At 47.1% G+C, this 17,903-nt stretch overlaps 1 protein-coding gene across 2 annotated transcripts in view; it reads right to left on the reverse strand.

The window, feature by feature from the left end:
* The window catches only part of LOC132391139 (rho guanine nucleotide exchange factor 17-like), a 483,152-nt gene that overhangs the window by 134,881 nt on the left and 330,368 nt on the right, over positions 1-17,903 (reverse strand). For both annotated transcript variants that reach the window (XM_059963957.1, XM_059963956.1), the window contains exons 4-5: positions 8,745-8,861; positions 8,278-8,370 (exon numbers count right to left, since the gene is read on the reverse strand). In XM_059963957.1, coding sequence (XP_059819940.1) covers positions 8,278-8,370; positions 8,745-8,861 — 210 coding nt within the window. The remainder of the gene's footprint in view (positions 1-8,277; positions 8,371-8,744; positions 8,862-17,903) is intronic.

Raw genomic sequence — 17,903 nt, forward strand, 5'->3', positions numbered from 1 at the left:
AACCCACATAAGTTTACCTTCCGAATTACTTGCTAACCCTGTGCATTAAATTTTCTGTTGCTGTTTACAAGAATGCCCAGGTCCCTTGGGTAGCAACATGTTCCAATAACATTTAACTTTTTTATTCACTTTCACATTTTTTCCACATTATTTTCAATCTGCCGTGTTCCCTCCCACTCATTTAGCTCATCCATATCCCCTGAACCCTCTTTACAAACTCTGATCCACTCACAGTGCAACCATGTTTGGAAACCTTGGGGAAGAATGATTGCAGTGTATCGAAAACAGCTGGGAAACCCGAGCACTGATCTCTACAGTGCGTCAGTGGTCATAGCATGCTGGCTTGTTCCCACTCTTTTCTTTTTATGTCTCTTTACCCCTTCTCAATCCATGCCAAAATATTACCACAACCCCAGTTCCAAATGCTCAAATGTTGTTCACCAATCTCTAGTTTGAAATTTTATTGGAAGTCATCTAAAAAGCTAAATATATCCACTGATTCTCTGTGTCTATTCTGCTTGTCGTTTCCTCAAGGAGCTTCAGTATGTCAATCAAACATTATTTCCCTTTCATAAATCCACGCTGACTCTGCAATTCAACGTTCAAAGCCTTTAATCCATAGACTATATTCCTGTACCAACAATATTTTGGAGCCTGGTAACCAAATGTTTCTTTGCTCTGTGGCTATACCTTCAGGGCTGCAGAGCACTCACAACTGCATGTACAATGGAGCACCGGACATACCAGTTACATTCACCGAAAAATGCCACCACTTAGGATCCGTGTCTGGCTCACCTACCAGGTAATCCAACTGTTCCTTGGAAATATCGCAATAACCCCAAAGCAGGTGCAAAAGGCACAAACAGGAGCAAATCTGCAGACCAAGCAACACACACACACACACTCACTCTCCAAGGGGTGGAAGAAATACAAGATAGTAGGTGATAGGTGAAACCAAGAGGGGGGAGGGGTGAAGTAAAGAGTTCCCCCTTCACATCGGCGAGACTCGACGCAGATTGGGGGACTGCTTCGTCGAGCACCTCCGCTCCGTCCACCACAACAGACAGGATCTCCCAGTTGCCACCCACTTCAACTCTGCTTCACATTCCCATTCGGATATGTCTATACATGGCCTCCTCTACTGCCATGATGAGGCCAAACTCAGGTTGGAGGAGCATCACCTCATATACCGTCTGGGTAGTCTCTAGCCCCTTGGCATGAACATTGAATTCTCCAACTTCCGGTAATTTCCTCCCTCTCCTTTCCCCCATTCCAGTTTCACTCTGCCTCCTCCTCCAGCAGCCTATCACCTCTCTCATGATTCTGCCTTCTACTATGCAATGCTTTCCCCTTACATTCCTTCTTCTTCTCTCCGGCCTATCCCCTCCCTGCTTCTCCTCCCCACCCCTTGATCTATCCTCTGGTTTTTCACCAGCCTTCTCCTTCCCACCCTCCCCCACCTTCTTTATAGGGCCCCTGCCCCCTCCCTCTTCAGTCCTAACAAAGGGTCTCAGCCTGAAACGTTGACTGCTTGTTTCCACAGATGCTGCCCAACCTGCTGAGTTCCTCCAGCATGTTGTAACTAAAGAGTTGGGAAGTCGATTGGTGAATGAGATAAAGAGCTGGAGAAGGGGGAGTCTGATAGGAGAGGACAGAAGGCCATGGGCGAAAGGCACAAGACCAGTTCAGACTACAAGGGAGCAGAATGGGGTCCTCTTGTCACTTCCCTGCAGTTTGATGGTATGTATTTAGGGATTGCCAGTCCATCACACCCCTGATATAATCAGAATAATCACCACTTATGTAAGCGATCAGGGTTGCTACGCTCAACAGAACATTTAAGGCAGACTTTTTGTCCATATAAAATGGAATAGTCTGCACTAAGATCTGTACAGGTGAACAAGTCTGAATAAATAACTATGTTATAACTATGATTTCAGGAACATATTGCAAGCACCCACAGAAACAATGATATAGACTCCACAACACCACTGCTCCAGTGCTTCTGTGGGGTGGCTTCAGCGTATAAACTTCAGAAAGCTTTCTCTGAATATTGCAGCAAAGTGTTCAAAATTTTTTTAATAGCTATAGCATTTAATTTAACAGCAAATGAGCAAGACTGCTATCTGCATTTAACATCATGAAGTGCCTAAATTGGAACTGAATTGCGTTTGGTTTATATAGTCACATGTACAAAGGTACAGTGAAACGCTTGTCTTGCAAACCGTTCACACAGATCTAATGATATAGAACATAGAAGAGTACAGCACAGCAACAGCCCTTCGGCCACAGTGTAGTGCCAAATCAGCTAAAACTCAAACACTAATCCCTCCTATCTACACAATGTCCTTATCCCTCCATCTCCCTCATGTCCATGTGCCTATCCAAACCTCTCTTAAAAGCCTCTAATGAATTACACAGTGCATTGAGGCAGAAACAAGGTAAAAAAAAAGCTAAATGAAGTGTAAAAACCACAGACAAAATACAACGTAGCTAAATAATAATCATGAGGTGGATTGTGAGGACAATGTTCTTTATCAAACAAATCTCACACTGAGTTACTTGAGGTACTAGGATTTCAAGATTCAAGATTGCTTATTGTCAGTCTGATGCACCATCAATAATTCTTGGAGACGGGAGGCGAACGATAGGCTTTTATTAGCAGCAAACGAGACCACTACATCTCGGAGACTGAGGGAGGAGCAGTGCCTCCAATCGCCTTTATACAGGGGTCTGTGGGAGGAGCCACAGGAGCAGTCAGCAGAGGGGCGTGTCCAGACAGGTATATGTAGTTTACCACATTCACCCCCCCTTTGTTTTAAAAGAAAGTCCCCACGGGGTGAAGTTTCTTACAAGTATATTTACAGGTTAAGTCTATCAGGTGGTCGAATCTGTTGCTGCGATCTACGTAGCACCGGCGTTGATTGCACAGGAGACGGTGGCTGTGCTGGTTCCGGCCTGACTTGAGGTTTCAGCCCATTAGGCGTCAGTGATCCCTCATGCGTGTGTGAGGCGCCCGGTATGGGAGTGTCGTGAGGAGTCTGTGTAGGGCTTGGTGTGCGCGCAGTGCCCGGTATGGGAGTGTCGTGAGGAGTCTGTGTAGGGCTTGGTGTGCGTGGTGTCCTGTGGGTATATACATCGGTGGGTACGGGGTTCAGAGTCACCATGGTGTTCGGGTAGGGGTCTGGTGCTCCTGCAGGCGCCAGGTCGCAGACAGAGACCGTGTCCTCCCGTCCAGCAGGTAAGACCACGTAGGCATACTGGGGGTTCGCATGAAGTAGGTGAACCCTCTCGACCATCGGGGAGTATTTATTGCTCCTCGCATGTTTCCGGTGCAGCACTGGCCCTGGGGACGTCAGCCAAGCCGATAGGGTGGTCCCAGTGGCAGACTTCCTGGGACAAGAAAAGAGTCGCTCATGAGGGGTGGCATTGGTGGATGTACATAACAGGGAACGGATAGAGTGGAGTGCCTTGGGGAGGACCTCCTGCCAGCGAGAGACCGGCAACCCCTTTGACCTAAGGGCTAAGAGTGTGGCCTTCCACACTGTGGCATTCTCCCTCTCCACCTGTCCATTCCCCCGGGGATTATAGCTCGTGGTCCTACTAGTAGCAATACCCCTAGCCAGCAGGTACTGGTGCAGCTTGTCACTCATAAAGGAGGACCCTCTATCACTGTGGATATAGCAGGGATATCCGAACAGAGTGAAGAGCTGGTGCAGGGCTTTTATGACGGACGTGGCAGTGGTATCGGGGCAGGGGATGGCAAAGGGGAACCGCAAGTACTCGTTGATTATGTTGAGAAAGTAGACATTGCGGTCAGTGGAGGGAAGGGGGCCCTTAAAGTCAACAATCAGTCGCTCAAAGGGGCGGGTGGCCTTGATAAGTTGTGCCTGTTCAGGACGGTAGAAGTGCAGTTTGCACTCAGCGCAGACTTGACAGTCCCTGGTCATCGTCCTGATGTCCAGGCTTTCACGAAATGGTAAAGTTGGGTGACCCCCAGGTGGCAAAGACCTGCATGGAGGGCGTATAGCTGGTCGAGCTACGCGCTGGCACTTGCTCCCTGTGATAGGGCATCAGGGGACTCATTGAGCCTTCCAGGCCGGTACAGGATGTCATAGTTGTAGGTGAAGAGTTCTATTCTCCATCTCAAAATTTTATCATTTTTGATTTTGCCCCGCTGTTGGTTGCTGAACAGGAACGCAACCGAGCGCTGGTTGGTCAGCAAGGTGAACCTTTTGCCGGCAAGATAGTGCCTCCTGTGCCTAATAGCTTCCACTATGACCTGGGCTTCTTTCTCCACCGTGGAGTGCCGAATTTCAGGGCCCCGAAGGGTACGAGAGAAGAATGCTACTGGCCTGCCTGCCTGATTGAGGGTAGCAGCCAGCGTGAAATCGGAGGTGTCACTCTCTACTTGGAAGGGAATGGTCTCGTCCACCACATGCATTGTTGCTTTGGCAATGTCCCCTTTAATGCGGCTGAAGGCCTCGCGGGCCTTGGCAGAGAGGGGAAATGTGGTATACTTGACCAGGGGGCGGGCCTCGTCTGCGTAGTGAGGGACCCATTGGGCGTAATAGGAAAAGAAGCCTAGGTACCGTTTGAGGGCTCTGAGGGTGGTGGGAAGAGGGAGTACCAACAGGGGGCACATACGGTCGGGGTCAGGGCCAATGACCCCGTTCTCCACGACATACCCAAGGATAGCAAGTCGGGTGGTTCCGAACACACACTTGTCCCTGTAATAGGTGAGGTTAAGAGCTTTGGCCACTTGGAAAAATTGTTGGAGGTTGGTGTCGTGATCCTGCCAGTCGTGACCGCAGATGGTGATGTTATCCAAATACGGGAACGTGGCCTTCAGTTGGCACTGGTCCACCATCCGGTCCATTTCCCTCTGGAAGACAGAGACACCATTCATGACACAGAAGGGGACGTGCAGGAAGTGATAGAGCCTGCCGCACACCTCGAAGGCGGTGTAGGGGCGGTCCTCCAGGCTGATGGGGAGCTGGTGGTAAGCGGATTTCAGGTCGCTCCCTGAATGAAGGCCCGGTCCCCTGCGCTGTACTTCCTGCTTTTAGTTGCCACAGGTTTACAGTTGGGGTCAGCTTGGCGAACAGCGGTGGGGGAGGGATCTTGAGGGTGGAGAGGCTGCAAGTGGTGTCAGTAGTGTGGCTGTTGGCATGGTGTTGAGTGGGATGTGCGGGTCGGTGTGTGTGTGTGGGGTATATGATGAAGTCCCACAAAACTGAGGATTTCTGACAATGATTGGTGGGAGGGGCCCGTCATACTTCATTGTCACACTTTTCAGGTGGCTCTGGGCATAGGGGCACACAGTTGAGGCATGACCAGTAACGCAAAGTCCCGATATTCTGTGCCCTGCGTTGCTACACAACCCCCCCGGATGTCTGTGGAATGCGACCCAGAAGCCATGGTGACCCTCTGGCTTACCGGCTGTGTCACGAGTCCGCAGCATTGCACCGTATCCGGCTGAATAAAACTTTCAGTGCTGCCCGTGTCAAACAGGCAGCTAGTCCTGTGCCCCTCCACCAGGATGTCCATCATTGACTATGCGAGCTGGTGGGGAGTGCTTTGGTCGAGGGTCACAGAGGCCAGAGTTGCATCACCATCTTGGTGGCCGGTAAGCACCCGTGGGTCGGGGGCTGGGCGAAGTGGCGCCGACAAAGACGGCCGCCCCCATGCCTCGCACGAGGCGGGCAGGCAAGATGGCAGCAACCAAGATGGTGACTCTCATGCCTCACACGCGGCACTTCTCGACCCCGCTCGTGGTTTGGACTTACAGACCTTGGCGAAGTAGCCCTTCTTCCTGCAGCTGGAGCAGGTAGCTTCTCGGGCCGGGCAGCGTTTTTGGGGGTGCTTTCCGAGTCCGCAGAAGTAACACTACGCGGAGTTGCAACTGGCAGCAGCCGAGGTCAACTCGCCGGTGGGTTGCGGGGTCTGCAGCGTCCACAGGGCTGGTGGGAGATCATGCGCCTGGAGAGCATCAGCGTTGTGCAGAGCGGCCTCCAGCGTGTCAGCCAGCTCGATTGCCGAAAGTAAGGTAAGATCGGTGTGTTCCAGCAGCTGCTGGCACACGTACACTGACCTGATCCCCGTGACGGAGGCGTCTCTCACTAGGAGCTCCGCATGCTGCTCTGCCGTCAGTCCCCTGCAGTCGCAGGCCCACACGAGTGTCTGTAGGGCCCGGACAAACTCAGTGCTCCACTCTCCAGCTCGCTGCCGCCGTGTCGCTAAGTGATGTCTTGCGTAGACAGTATTCAACGGCAGCAGATATTGTCTTTTGAGGGCATCCAGTGCCCCTTGGTAGGTCGGCAGGTCCCTGATCAGGGAGAAGACCCATGGACTGACTCTGGAGAGGAGAACACTGCACATCGTGGAAGGGTCGGTCACATGAATCTCTTCCAGGTACGATTGGAAGCATGCCAGCCAGAGTTCAAAAGCGATGCTGGCTTCTGGAGATTGAAGGTCAATATCCAATCATGTAAAATGCTCTCCATGTTTTAAAATTGCTGCTAATAATATTGATGCACCATCAATAACTCTCGGAGACGGGAGGCGAACGATAGGCTTTTATTAGCGGCAAACGAGACCACTACATCCTGGAGACTGAGGCCGGAGCAGTGCCTCCAATCGCCTTTATCCAGGGGTCTGTGGGAGGAGCCACAGGAGCAGTCAGCAGAGGGGCGTGTCCAGACAGGTATACATAGTTTACCACACGGTCTTCAGTGCACTACTGTAAAGCAGAACAAAGGAATCAAAACATGGGCCAAAAGAGATAGATTTTAAAGATGAGAGAGAAGTGGTAAGGCCTAAAGACTTTTGAATAGGAATTTCAGCATTCAAGACCTTGATACCAGAAGGCAGACATTTTCCTCGTGGCACAGTGGCTCAGATCCGATTCTGACCTCTGCTGCTCTGTGCGTGTGTGCATGTAGTTTGCACACGCACGATGTGTTTCTTCTGATTTCTTTCGACATCCCAAAAATGCACAGGTTTGTAGGGCACGGTGCAATGTACCTTGAGTGGAAGAATCTGGGAGAGGTTAAGGATGGGAGGGGTTGAGTTGTGTGGGTATTTAATGAAATGCGGGGAGAAGCAAGTGGGCTAGGTTGGGATTAGTGTAAAACATGGGTGCCCGATGGTTGGAATTGACTCAATAGGCCGAAGGGCTTGTTTCCATGTAATACCTCTTTGATCATGACTTGGCATGTCACACTGTGTCGATTTATCATAATTAGCGACCAAGATGTTTTTCTTTCATCATCCCCACCTTTACAGATGGATAGAAGTTAACTCTGGAGAATCCCTGGTAGGCAAGCAGAAATCACTCATGGAGTTTCTCCGTTACCCATGAGTGTGTAATGTCACCATGTTCTAATCAGTGTAAATCTTGCAAAACATTTTTCCAAGCAGGTGAAATACTTCATTTGAGATATTACAACTTGTAACACAATTGGGGGGTGGGGGATAGTCAAATAAATAGTGTGGAAAATGTCAGTGCAGTTGAGATAAAACCTTCACTGCTCTCTAAATGTTTCCATCACATTAACAGCAGAACTGAGCTTGGAGTGGAAATAATCTCTATCAGACACTACACCTCACCTTAAAGTCAGCCGTTCTAGCAGGAATGAGGCTTCTGGCTCTTAGGCTGCACTAAGACTTCCTGTGTCAACATCAAAACTCTTGGTGAGGTGGTCCCACCTGAGAACTGTTGGAAGGCTCTTAGACAGTCCCTCAGATGACTTAATAGTCAAGTGAAACAAGTTAAGTCCTTTCGTCAGTATAAATTACCAGAAGGGTCCAGCACTGCTTAAGCATTTGTAGAGAAGTATGATGCTCCAAATGCTGGCTGGTGGTGTCGTGGCATCAGCGCTGGACTTTGGAGCGAAGGCTCCTGAGTTCGAATCCAGCCGGCACGTTTGCACATTTTTCATCCGTGCTGGGTTGAGCGTCGAGCTAGCAACTCAGCCTCATTAAAACAAGAAAGCCTGCTAAAAAAACGCCGTCATGACTCCCGATGACTCCACTCAGAGTTAAGGGCCTTCTTCTTCTATGATGCCCCAAATGTATCAATTTAACTTCAGATGATCAAGATGTTTCCATTTTCCATTTTAAAATCCAGGAATGTGAAATATATCACAATGCACAATCTACACTGGGTTCTGAATTAACTCAGGAGATTTTAGACTTCAGAACGTTTATGAATTAGTTGGCTGCCCCATAAATGCCCCTTAAAAGATTGGTTTTGACCTCACTCTCACATCCTACCTTTATCAGAAGTTCATAGCGGGGTATCCTCTGAACGGGCTTGATCATCAAATCAGACAGTGCTTGCTTTTCTTTGTTCTCCCTCATGCTTTGCTGCAAGGTAAGAAAGGAAAAGTAAATGTTGTTTCTAAAATCACAACAACCAAGCTTCCATCCCACAGGAGCAAGACAAAATTGGACTGGCTCCCCTCTACATTAGAGACAATGTTCATGAGTGATTTTAATTTGTATGAATGCCATGACATATGTACAAGAGAGTCAGTCCAAATCGATTCCATTGGAGGCCTGCTGCTGAGTAGACCAATCACACTTGAGCTCCGACACTAAGCTTAACCAATCCCCTTTCACATCCATTCCAAGCTTGACCAATTCCCTTCCAGCCCCATCACCAAACTCATCCAACCTCCTTCCAGGTATATCACAAAGCAAGACCATCACACTGCCAGGCCCAATACGTTACCACTTACCTCCAGAAACTTAATGAATGCTGGCTTTGCATCCTTGGCCAATCGCACAGCTTCTTTGGCATTGAGGAAATTATCAATATATGCGGAGTATGAGTTGGCCAATACATCTTTAGAGAACTGCAAAGTCAACAAAAGTATTAATGTAGAGTGCATCGAGGAGTTGTGGTAATCACTGTAAATATGAGGATTAGAGCTGTGGGTTAATAATTCCAACCATTCTGCAGCTCTATAAAATTTCATTTATTTCCTATCACTGTTCTCTAAGGCGAATTCATTCCAAATCCTATAATGACTTACTGCCTGAAAAACCCTTACCTATCTCACCTCTGTTTCATTCCACAGTTACCTTTACTCTGTGGCCTCAGCTGACTGACTGTCCTACCCTTGGAAAGACTTCCTTCCTCTGTACTTCCTCAAAACTCTTCATAACTTTGTGCACCTTGGTTGTATCCCTCTCTAACCTTCTCTGCTGCAAAGAGAAGATATGCAGGTTCTTTGTTTTGCTTTGACCTCGTATGTACTAAACTAGGAACATTCTGCCTGTGGAGAACCACAAGATTGTTCATGGTGAGGTGCTCCATGAGTTTGCAGACTCTCTAAATTGTAGAAATTCTGCAGTCAACGGATAGACACTCACAGGCAGCGGAGGGCAGCAAATGACGTCAGGATGCTAATGTACCATGTGACTACCGGGACGGTAGAATCTAAAAATCAGTCTCTCTTCATCCATTCCCTCGCAGATTTCCATAAAGGGAATGTGGTGGCACAGCAGCTTAGTGGTCAGAAAAATGCTTTACGACCTGTGTTCAATTCCTGCTGCTGCTTGTAAGGGGTTTGTATGTTCTCCCCGTGACCACATGGGTTTCCTCCGGGTGCTCCAGCTCCCTCCCACAGTCCAATGACCTACCAGTTGGTAGGTTAACTGGTGATTGTAAATTGTCCTATGATTAGGCTAGGGTTAAATCAGGAGTTGCTGGGCAGCGTGGCTCGAAGGACCAGAAGGGCCTACTCTGCGCTAAAATCTCAATAAAGTTTAAGAGAAATATTAGAATGGCAGTTAAATTGCTACCTGTCCATCTTACACCACTGCACAATAATTAGCTTCCCTGCACCAACACAACTGAGAGGTTGTACAAGTAATAGCAACTGCCACAGGGGGGCGTACTGATGGAGCAGTGCAGTGTGAGGGAGAGGGCCTGTCGTCCTCCCAGGATCCTCAGCTGACCTGCTGGATTCGCTATGTACGAACAGCCAGGGCTCGGGATTACGGTCAAGCCCTGGCTGCCAGCACACTCTCGATAAAAACGGCACTTTTACAAAAATTAACACCACATACCATCTAGCAGGAAACATCAAATCGAGTTTTTAAAACAAGCAGTATATGGCTCCATGCTAATAAGCTAATAAAGAATTATTTAAAAGGTATTGTGGTGCAAACATTGCTGTATGCTGGCTATATTAAAATCCAGTATTGTCGAGGCTGTGTATTCTAAATTGCTTCCCTGCAAGTCCATGAAACAGAATTTCATTATCTAACACAACAGATATGATATTGCATCCTTCATAAACGCAGCAGAGGATAAACTTATGTCCCATTCAGCCTGTTCAGACTTATCTCACTATGATTTCAACTCCTGCTGAAAATGTTTAGCTGAACACATTCTGTGGATTAAATCCACTATTTATTGTTGATCTGACTGTGACTGGGATGTTTTCAAACTGACCAACTTCCCAATCTCGTGCAGCGCTACAATGCTGTTATAGGAAATACCTAAAGGGGACAAAGCACCCTGTGGAATCATGGACATCAGCACATTGATTAGGTGCAGGGAGGGAGGGAGGGTTTGCCACACAAGCAGAGTTGAGTGGTTGAAGCCTGTAAAATTCTTACATGACTTGAAGGGCCAGATGCAGAGAAGATGCTTCTCCTGTTAGAACCAGGAGGCACAGACTTACAATGAGGGTTTGGTCATCTAAGACAGAAATTAGAAAAAAAAAATTCTTTATCCATAGGGTAATGCATCTTTGGAATACCCACCTTCAGCAGACAGCCATCAGTCCGTTGAAAACAAAGATTGACTGATTGCTGAATACTGAACAAGGGAAATGGAGCAAATGAGGGAAATAACCTTCAGGGCGAAGATCGTCCATGATTTTTAAGAATGGCAAAGGTGGCTTCAAGGGCTGATTACTTACTATTTCTCCTAATTACCATCTCAGTACTACTGAAGCCTCAAGTCCCACACCACAAGGTTCAGAGATAGTTATTACTCTTCAACCATCCTGAAATGGTTTGGAAAGCTGAGAGATTGCAAGATTTATTGGTATCTGTTTGAAAACAATCCGATTGGCTTCTGCGAGAACTGAAACTCAAGTTGTTGCTCTCCTGTCACAACCTCATGACCTCACAACTCTGACCTCAGGAAGCAGTTCTTAAAGGGTCACACCACTCTTCAAGCAACACTCTTCCTATTACTGGGGAGCGTTGACAGGAATAAATACTGGGGACATCGTGGCCAAAGTTTACTAAAAACTAACAGAAGCTGTTTAATATCAATATATGCAAGATGCACCCTCCTTGTGTAAGAAATTGCCAGGGGGGGCTTTTGTAAAGATGTGAACACTCTCTGCAAATGCCTGCAATCTGGGAGAGCAAGGGTGTAAGTAAGGTGGATGCCAACTGCTACTTTAAATTAAATCCATCAACACGGACATGGGGCCATAGATAGAGAGTTGTCAAGGGGAGATTTCACACCAACATCAGGAAGCATTTCTTTACACAGTGAGTTGTGGACTCATGGAACAAACTACCTAGTTGTGTAGTTGAGTGTAGTACCTTAGAGACTTTCAAATCTAAACTCAATAGTTGTTTCAACACAGTGTGTGAATAGGAAATCAGCAAGCTTTTGGGAGGCCCAATGGCTTTTTCTTGTCAAAAACTTTCCAGTGTTTCTAATGTTCTAAATGGTCCTGCCAACGCTTCTGAACCAGTATCAGCCATACGCTGGAGGTTTGTCACCACAGTACGAGGATTTTTAACCCACATTATGGCAGTGAGAACCAGAGTATTACGCATGGAGTGTACAACCTGTAAGGATAATAGCACCAAGTATTTGATCATGAAGACAACTTTGAGAATAGTGCAGGCTTTCTGGGGTCACAGATGTGATTGAGGGCTACCTTGTATAGATAGGACTCCCGTAGAAGCTGTGAATACAAGGGTGGCGTTCTGTGGGTAAGATATTGGGTACTAACTAACTCTCCAGTAAGATGTTTTCTGTGTTCCATTTATTTCACATCTCTACTTCAGCAGAACAACAGAGTAATAGGATTAAAAGCCAAAATACTCGCTTGGCAACATACAGTGCGGGAGTGGGAAACCGGGCCTGCCGAGACAAAAGCATGCACACTCCAAAGCCCACGCGAGGAGAGAGGGCCTCCCACACGCAGGAGGCCCAATCACGTCACGGCGTGATCAATCAGCCGCATGAGCACTTGCCACGTTCTCGCAGTAATTCTGATATTTGTGAGGGTTTACTTGAGATTTTTTTCTCCTCAAAGAATCAGCACTCTGCCTGTGAATGCAGAGGCAAAATGTCTGGTCCTTCGAGTTAAGCTCTGTGTTTTCTTCAATCGTATTGATGGTTGTTATGTGAGTGCCAGTCGTCATTCAGAAGAAAGTGACAAACATGTTCCTGGAGACAGATTTTGGGTGTCGATATCATTTGGCAAGCGGGAGAAGGATCAAAAAGGACAGACCCTTTTAATGAGGGGCAGTAACTGTGGTGTAGAAAATCAATGCTACCTGTACTATCTTTTCTGGCAGTAAAATTTCAAAGTGCATATTATCCAAATGATAAAAGGTTGCAGAGGCATCTCGGTTTCTGACTGTATGGTTCACAATGTACAAAACTGCTTGTTGGCTTTCTTAGTTATTTGCTGTACCTGCACGCTAGCCAAGAGAACTAACCAAACATTTATGTACGTTGGGAGGAGAACTGGATACAAAATTAGGGAAGTAGGCAATGGTGAGAATCACATCTGAGGTACTGAGTAGGCTATCGGTCTTACTTAAGGACTGATGCTAATGCACTGGAAACAGTTCTGGGAAGGTTTATCAGATCAACGCCTAATAAATCTAGAATGCATGGGTTACTTTCTGAGGAAAGGTTGGTCAGCTCAGCTTGCTGCTAGAGTTTAGAAGAGTGAGAGGGGAATTGATTGAAACATTTCAGATTACAAAGGTCTCTCCGGGTGGGATGGATTCTTCCCCTCCACCATCAGGTTTCTAAACAGACAATGAATCCATGAGCACACCCTTCCAGTGTGTACTCCTTCCCCTCCCCAACCTTCTTATTTCGCCTTTCCAGTCTTCAGCCCAAAATGGTGTCTGTTTATTCCTTTCCATAGATGCTGCCTGACCTGCTGAGTTCCTCCAGCATTTTATTTGTGTTACTCAACACTTTTGTCCTCTTTGTGCACCACTTATTTTTAAAAAAACATATATATTTATTATAATTTATAGTACGAATTGCACTTTACTGCTACCACAAAGGAATAAATTTCACAACATACAGTGATACTGATTCTGATCTGAGTCACAATTCTGCTATGCTGTGCTGATTGGTATAATGAGCACTCTGGTTCACAGTGGCCCTTTGCTGCAACTAAAGATGTCTTCAGAGGCACCAAGAACTTGGAGTGCTGTCAACAACTTGGCACGAGGAAAACTTCAGAGTCTGAAAGTTATAAAACAACTTTTCCCTCAAAGCCCCTTCACTCCCCCAACAGAGTACACACACGTCTCTATCCTTAGACTGGCTTTGTTGTGGATGAGGAAATGAGGTTAGGTATGAAGACAGGTGGAGGGGCAGGCAGTGTTGAGGAAACAGGGAGGCTGCAGAAGGATTTAGGCAGATTAGGAGGATGGGCAGAGAAATGGCAGATGGAATACAGGTATCGGGAAGTGTATGGTCATGCGCTTTGGGAGAAGGAATAAAAGCATAGACTATTTTCTAAATGGGGAGAAAATTCAAAAAATCTGAGCTGGAAAGGGACTCGGGAGCCCTCATGCAGGATTCCTTAAAGGTTAATTTGTAGGTTGAGTTGATGGTGAGGAAGGCAAATGCAATGTTAGCATTCATTTTGAGAGGATCACAATGTAAAAACAAGGATGTAATGCTGAAGCTTTGTAAGGCACTGGGGAGGCCTCACTTGGAGTACTGAGAGCAGTTTTGGACCCTCTATTTAAGAAAGGATGTGCTGACATTAGAGAAGGTTTACAAGAATGATACTGGGAATGAAAGGCTGACTGTATGAAGAGCAATTGATGGCTCTGCACCTTTATTTGCTGTATGGGGGGGTGAGCGATTTCATTGAAACCTATCAAATGTTTAAAGACCTAAAGAGAGTGGACGTGGAGAGGATGTTTCCTATGGTGGGGGAAGTCTAGGACCAGTGGGCAGGGCTTCAGAATAGAGGAACATCCATTTATAATGAAGATGATGATGAATTTCTTTATCCAGAGGGTAATGAATTTGTTGTCACAGCTGGCTGTGGAGGCCAAGGTCATTGGGTGTATTTAAGGGGGAGGTTGATAGGTTCTTGATTAGTCAGGGCGTGAAAGGTTACAGGGTGAAGGCAGGACAATGGGTTGAGGGGGAAATGGATCAGCCATGATCAAACGACGGAGCAGACTTGGTGGGTCGATTGCCCCAATCTGCCCCTGTGTCTTGTGGCCGTATGTGTTGCAACGATCCTGCCAGTAGGAGCAGGGTGACTGCCAAGACATTCGGGCTGAGCTAGCAGCTCAGCTCAGTGAACTTGCAATAACTCGTGGTTGGGAAGCCAGGAAAAGTACTTCTTTCAATAGTTTCCTGTTACACAGCTGATGTTTCCCCTAACTTGACCCTTCACTTCCTCTATTACAAGGGCTTGAATTGTTTGATATTGCACCTTCTTAGCCTAGTCACAGAACAGCAGTGTGTGTGGTGTTTTCACACTGTGCCTCCCTGCTTCAGTGTTAGTTTAGTACACCTCTTGTGAGATACTCTACACACACCACCTCAAATTGCTTCTGCTACTGGTGATAGTCACATAACAGGCAGGATTAATGAGAACAACTAAACTAACAGGAAAACTTCCTACGGCTCTGAACTTTCAATTTCCCAGCTAGTGTGACTACCTTTCCCAGCTCCTTCCATGTTAAGGTCTATGGTCCAGTCTGTCAAGAAGACAGGTTTGAGACATTCCTTGGACCTTGCTGAATTCTGTACTATGATTTCTTTTTATTTATTTCTATAGAGAGCATGCTAACAGGTTCTTACGGCCCATGAACCCACACCTGCACTGCCCAATTATACCCACGTGACCAACTAACTTACCAACCTGATACAGGATCCTGACTAGTTCTGATGAACCGTCTCGGCCCAGAGTATTGACTGTTTATTTCCATCCATTGGATGCTGCCTGACCTGCAGAGCTCCTCCAGCACATTGTGTGCATTGCACCAGATTTCCAGCATATGCAGTTTCTCTTGTGTCAATAACCTACTAATCTGTCTGTCTTTGGACTGTGGGAGGGAACTGGAGCACCCAAAGGCCACAGGGAGAACGTGAACCTCCTTACAGACAGCAGCAGTAATTAAACCCCAGTTGCTGGTGCTGTAATACTGTTAAACTAACTGCTACACTAGCATGCCACCATCTAGCCCTTGACAAAACTAGGTGGCTTTCTCATCAGCTAAGCATGTCTTGAGTTTTGAGACTGTACACTGCACATGTATCCCTTCCATTGGGCAGTACACTGGTGCAGCTGGTAGAGATGCCACCTCACAGAGCCCCCCCCCCCCCCCACCCAGTCCCAGGTTCAATCCCATACTCTGGTCGTTTCCATGGGAGATCTGCACATTCTCTCCGAGACTGCATGGAATTCCTCTGGGCGCTCCGGTTCCTTCCCACATCCCAAAGAGGTTTAAGCTGGTAGGTTAACTGCCTGCTCTAAAACGTGCCTGGTGTTAAGTGAATGGTGAATCTGGGCATTCAGGAGTTGCTAGGAAAATGGAGAGAATAAAACTGGATTGCCGAGTAAAAGGGGTTTTTATAAATGCTTATTTATTATTCAATGGGTTGAAGCGTCTGTTTTCACATGATGTGCATTGTTGCTGTTATGGTATTAATGAAGTCCCCGTAGACTCTGGGGTACTAATGTAATCTTGACTGTCAACACTAAAGGAAAGTGGGGGTATTGTCCCCTTATTCTACTCCCTCCAGAAATAAACAGTTCTGTGCAGAATTGGTTCTGTGTGCATTGAGTGCTGCTTTCTAAAGACAAATTCCTGTATCCAATTTTCTTCAGGTGCGGAATAGAGCTTTGGCTGAACATCAGGTCCCTCCCTCCCTCCTTCCACATCCCTTCTATTACCTAACCGTGACACAAGAGATTCTGCAAATCGTAAGCACCACACACAAAATGCTGGAGGAACTCAGTGGATCAGGCAGCATCTATGAAGGGAAATAAACAGTTCATGTTCTGGGCCTTCCCTTCACCAGGAAAAAGCGGCCAGTGAGTGAGTGGGCCAGTGAAGGAGTGGAGATTTGAGGCTTTGACTCGAGAGATTCTGGCCGTTTTGGCAGTTGGACTGTGCAATCAAGTCAATCAAGATTTGAATAGCTCAGCAGAAAGCCGTTGATTAGACAATCAAAACTTGAATAGCTCAGACTCAGCAGAAAGCAGCTGGTTGGGCAATCGAGGCTTCGACGAGAAGAGGCTGAGGACGGGCTTCATTCCAAGTGAGGTAAGGCCGGGTAAGTTCTTTTCAAAGGAGAAAGTTTCAAAAGTTGAGGCAAGTATTGGGTAGGTCATGGCAGCTGAGATCAGCCCCAAGGTTTGTTCATCCTGCAGCATGTGGGAAATCAGGGATACTTCCAATGTCCCTGACGACTATGTGTGCAGGAAGTGTGTCCAGCTGCAGCTTCTTGCAAACCGCATTGAGTGTCTGGAGCTGCGATTGGATTCATACTGGAGCATCCGCGATGCTGAGAAAGTCATGAATAGCATGTTCAGTGAGTTGGCCACACCGGCAGAAAGGCATGGGATGGCCACTAGACAGTGTAGCAGTAGGCAGGTAGTGCAGGAGTCCCCTGAGGTCATCTCCCTCCTAAACAGATATACTGTATTGGATACTGTTGGGGGAGATGTCTCATCAGGGGAAGGCAGCAGCAGCCAAGATTATTGCACCATGGGTGGCTCTGCAGCACAGGAGGGAATGAAAAGGAGTGGGAGAGCTATAGTGATAGGGGATTCGATTGTAAGGGGAATAGAAAGGCGTTTCTGCGGCTGCAAACGAGACTCCAGGATGGTATGTTGCCTCCCTGCTGCAAGGGTCAGGGATGTCTCTGAGCAGCTGCAGGGCATTCTGGAGTGGGAGGGTGAACAGCCAGTGATTGTGGTGCACATAGGTACCAACAATATAGGTAAAAAATGGGATGAGGTCCTACAAGGTAAATTTAGGGAGTTAGGAGATAAACTAAAAAGTAGGACCACAAAGGTAATAACCTCGGGATTACTACCAGTGCCATGTGCTAGTCAGAGTAGAAATAGGAGGATATTTCAGTTGAATACGTGGCTTGAAAAATGGTGCAAGGGGGAGGGATTCAAATTTCTGGGGCATTGGAACCAGTTCTGGGGGAGGTGGGACCAGTATAAACAGGAAGGTCTGCACCTGGGCTGGACTGGAACCAATGTCCTAGGGGGAGCGTTTGCTACTGCTGTTCAGGAGGCTTTAAACTAATGTGGCAGAGGGATGGGAACAAGTGCAGAGAGACAGAGGGGTGTAAAATGAGGGTAGAAGCAAAAAGTAGTAAGGTGAAAAGTGGCAGGCAGGCAAATCCAGGGCAAAAAGCAAAAAAGAGCCACTTTTCAATATAATTGTATAAGGGCTAAGAATGTTGTAAAAACAAGCCTGAAGGCTTTGTGTGTCAATGTGAGGAGCATTCGTAACAAGGTGGATGAATTGAATGTGCAGATAGTTATTAATGAATATGATATAGTTGGGATCACAGAGACATGGCTCCAGGGTGACCAAGGATGGGAGCTCAACATCCAGGGATATTCAATATTCAGGAGGGATAGACAGGAAAGAAAAGGAGGTGGTTAGTA

Source organism: Hypanus sabinus, chromosome 3, assembly GCF_030144855.1.
Source record: "Hypanus sabinus isolate sHypSab1 chromosome 3, sHypSab1.hap1, whole genome shotgun sequence".
In the NCBI taxonomy this organism is placed as follows: domain Eukaryota; kingdom Metazoa; phylum Chordata; class Chondrichthyes; order Myliobatiformes; family Dasyatidae; genus Hypanus; species Hypanus sabinus.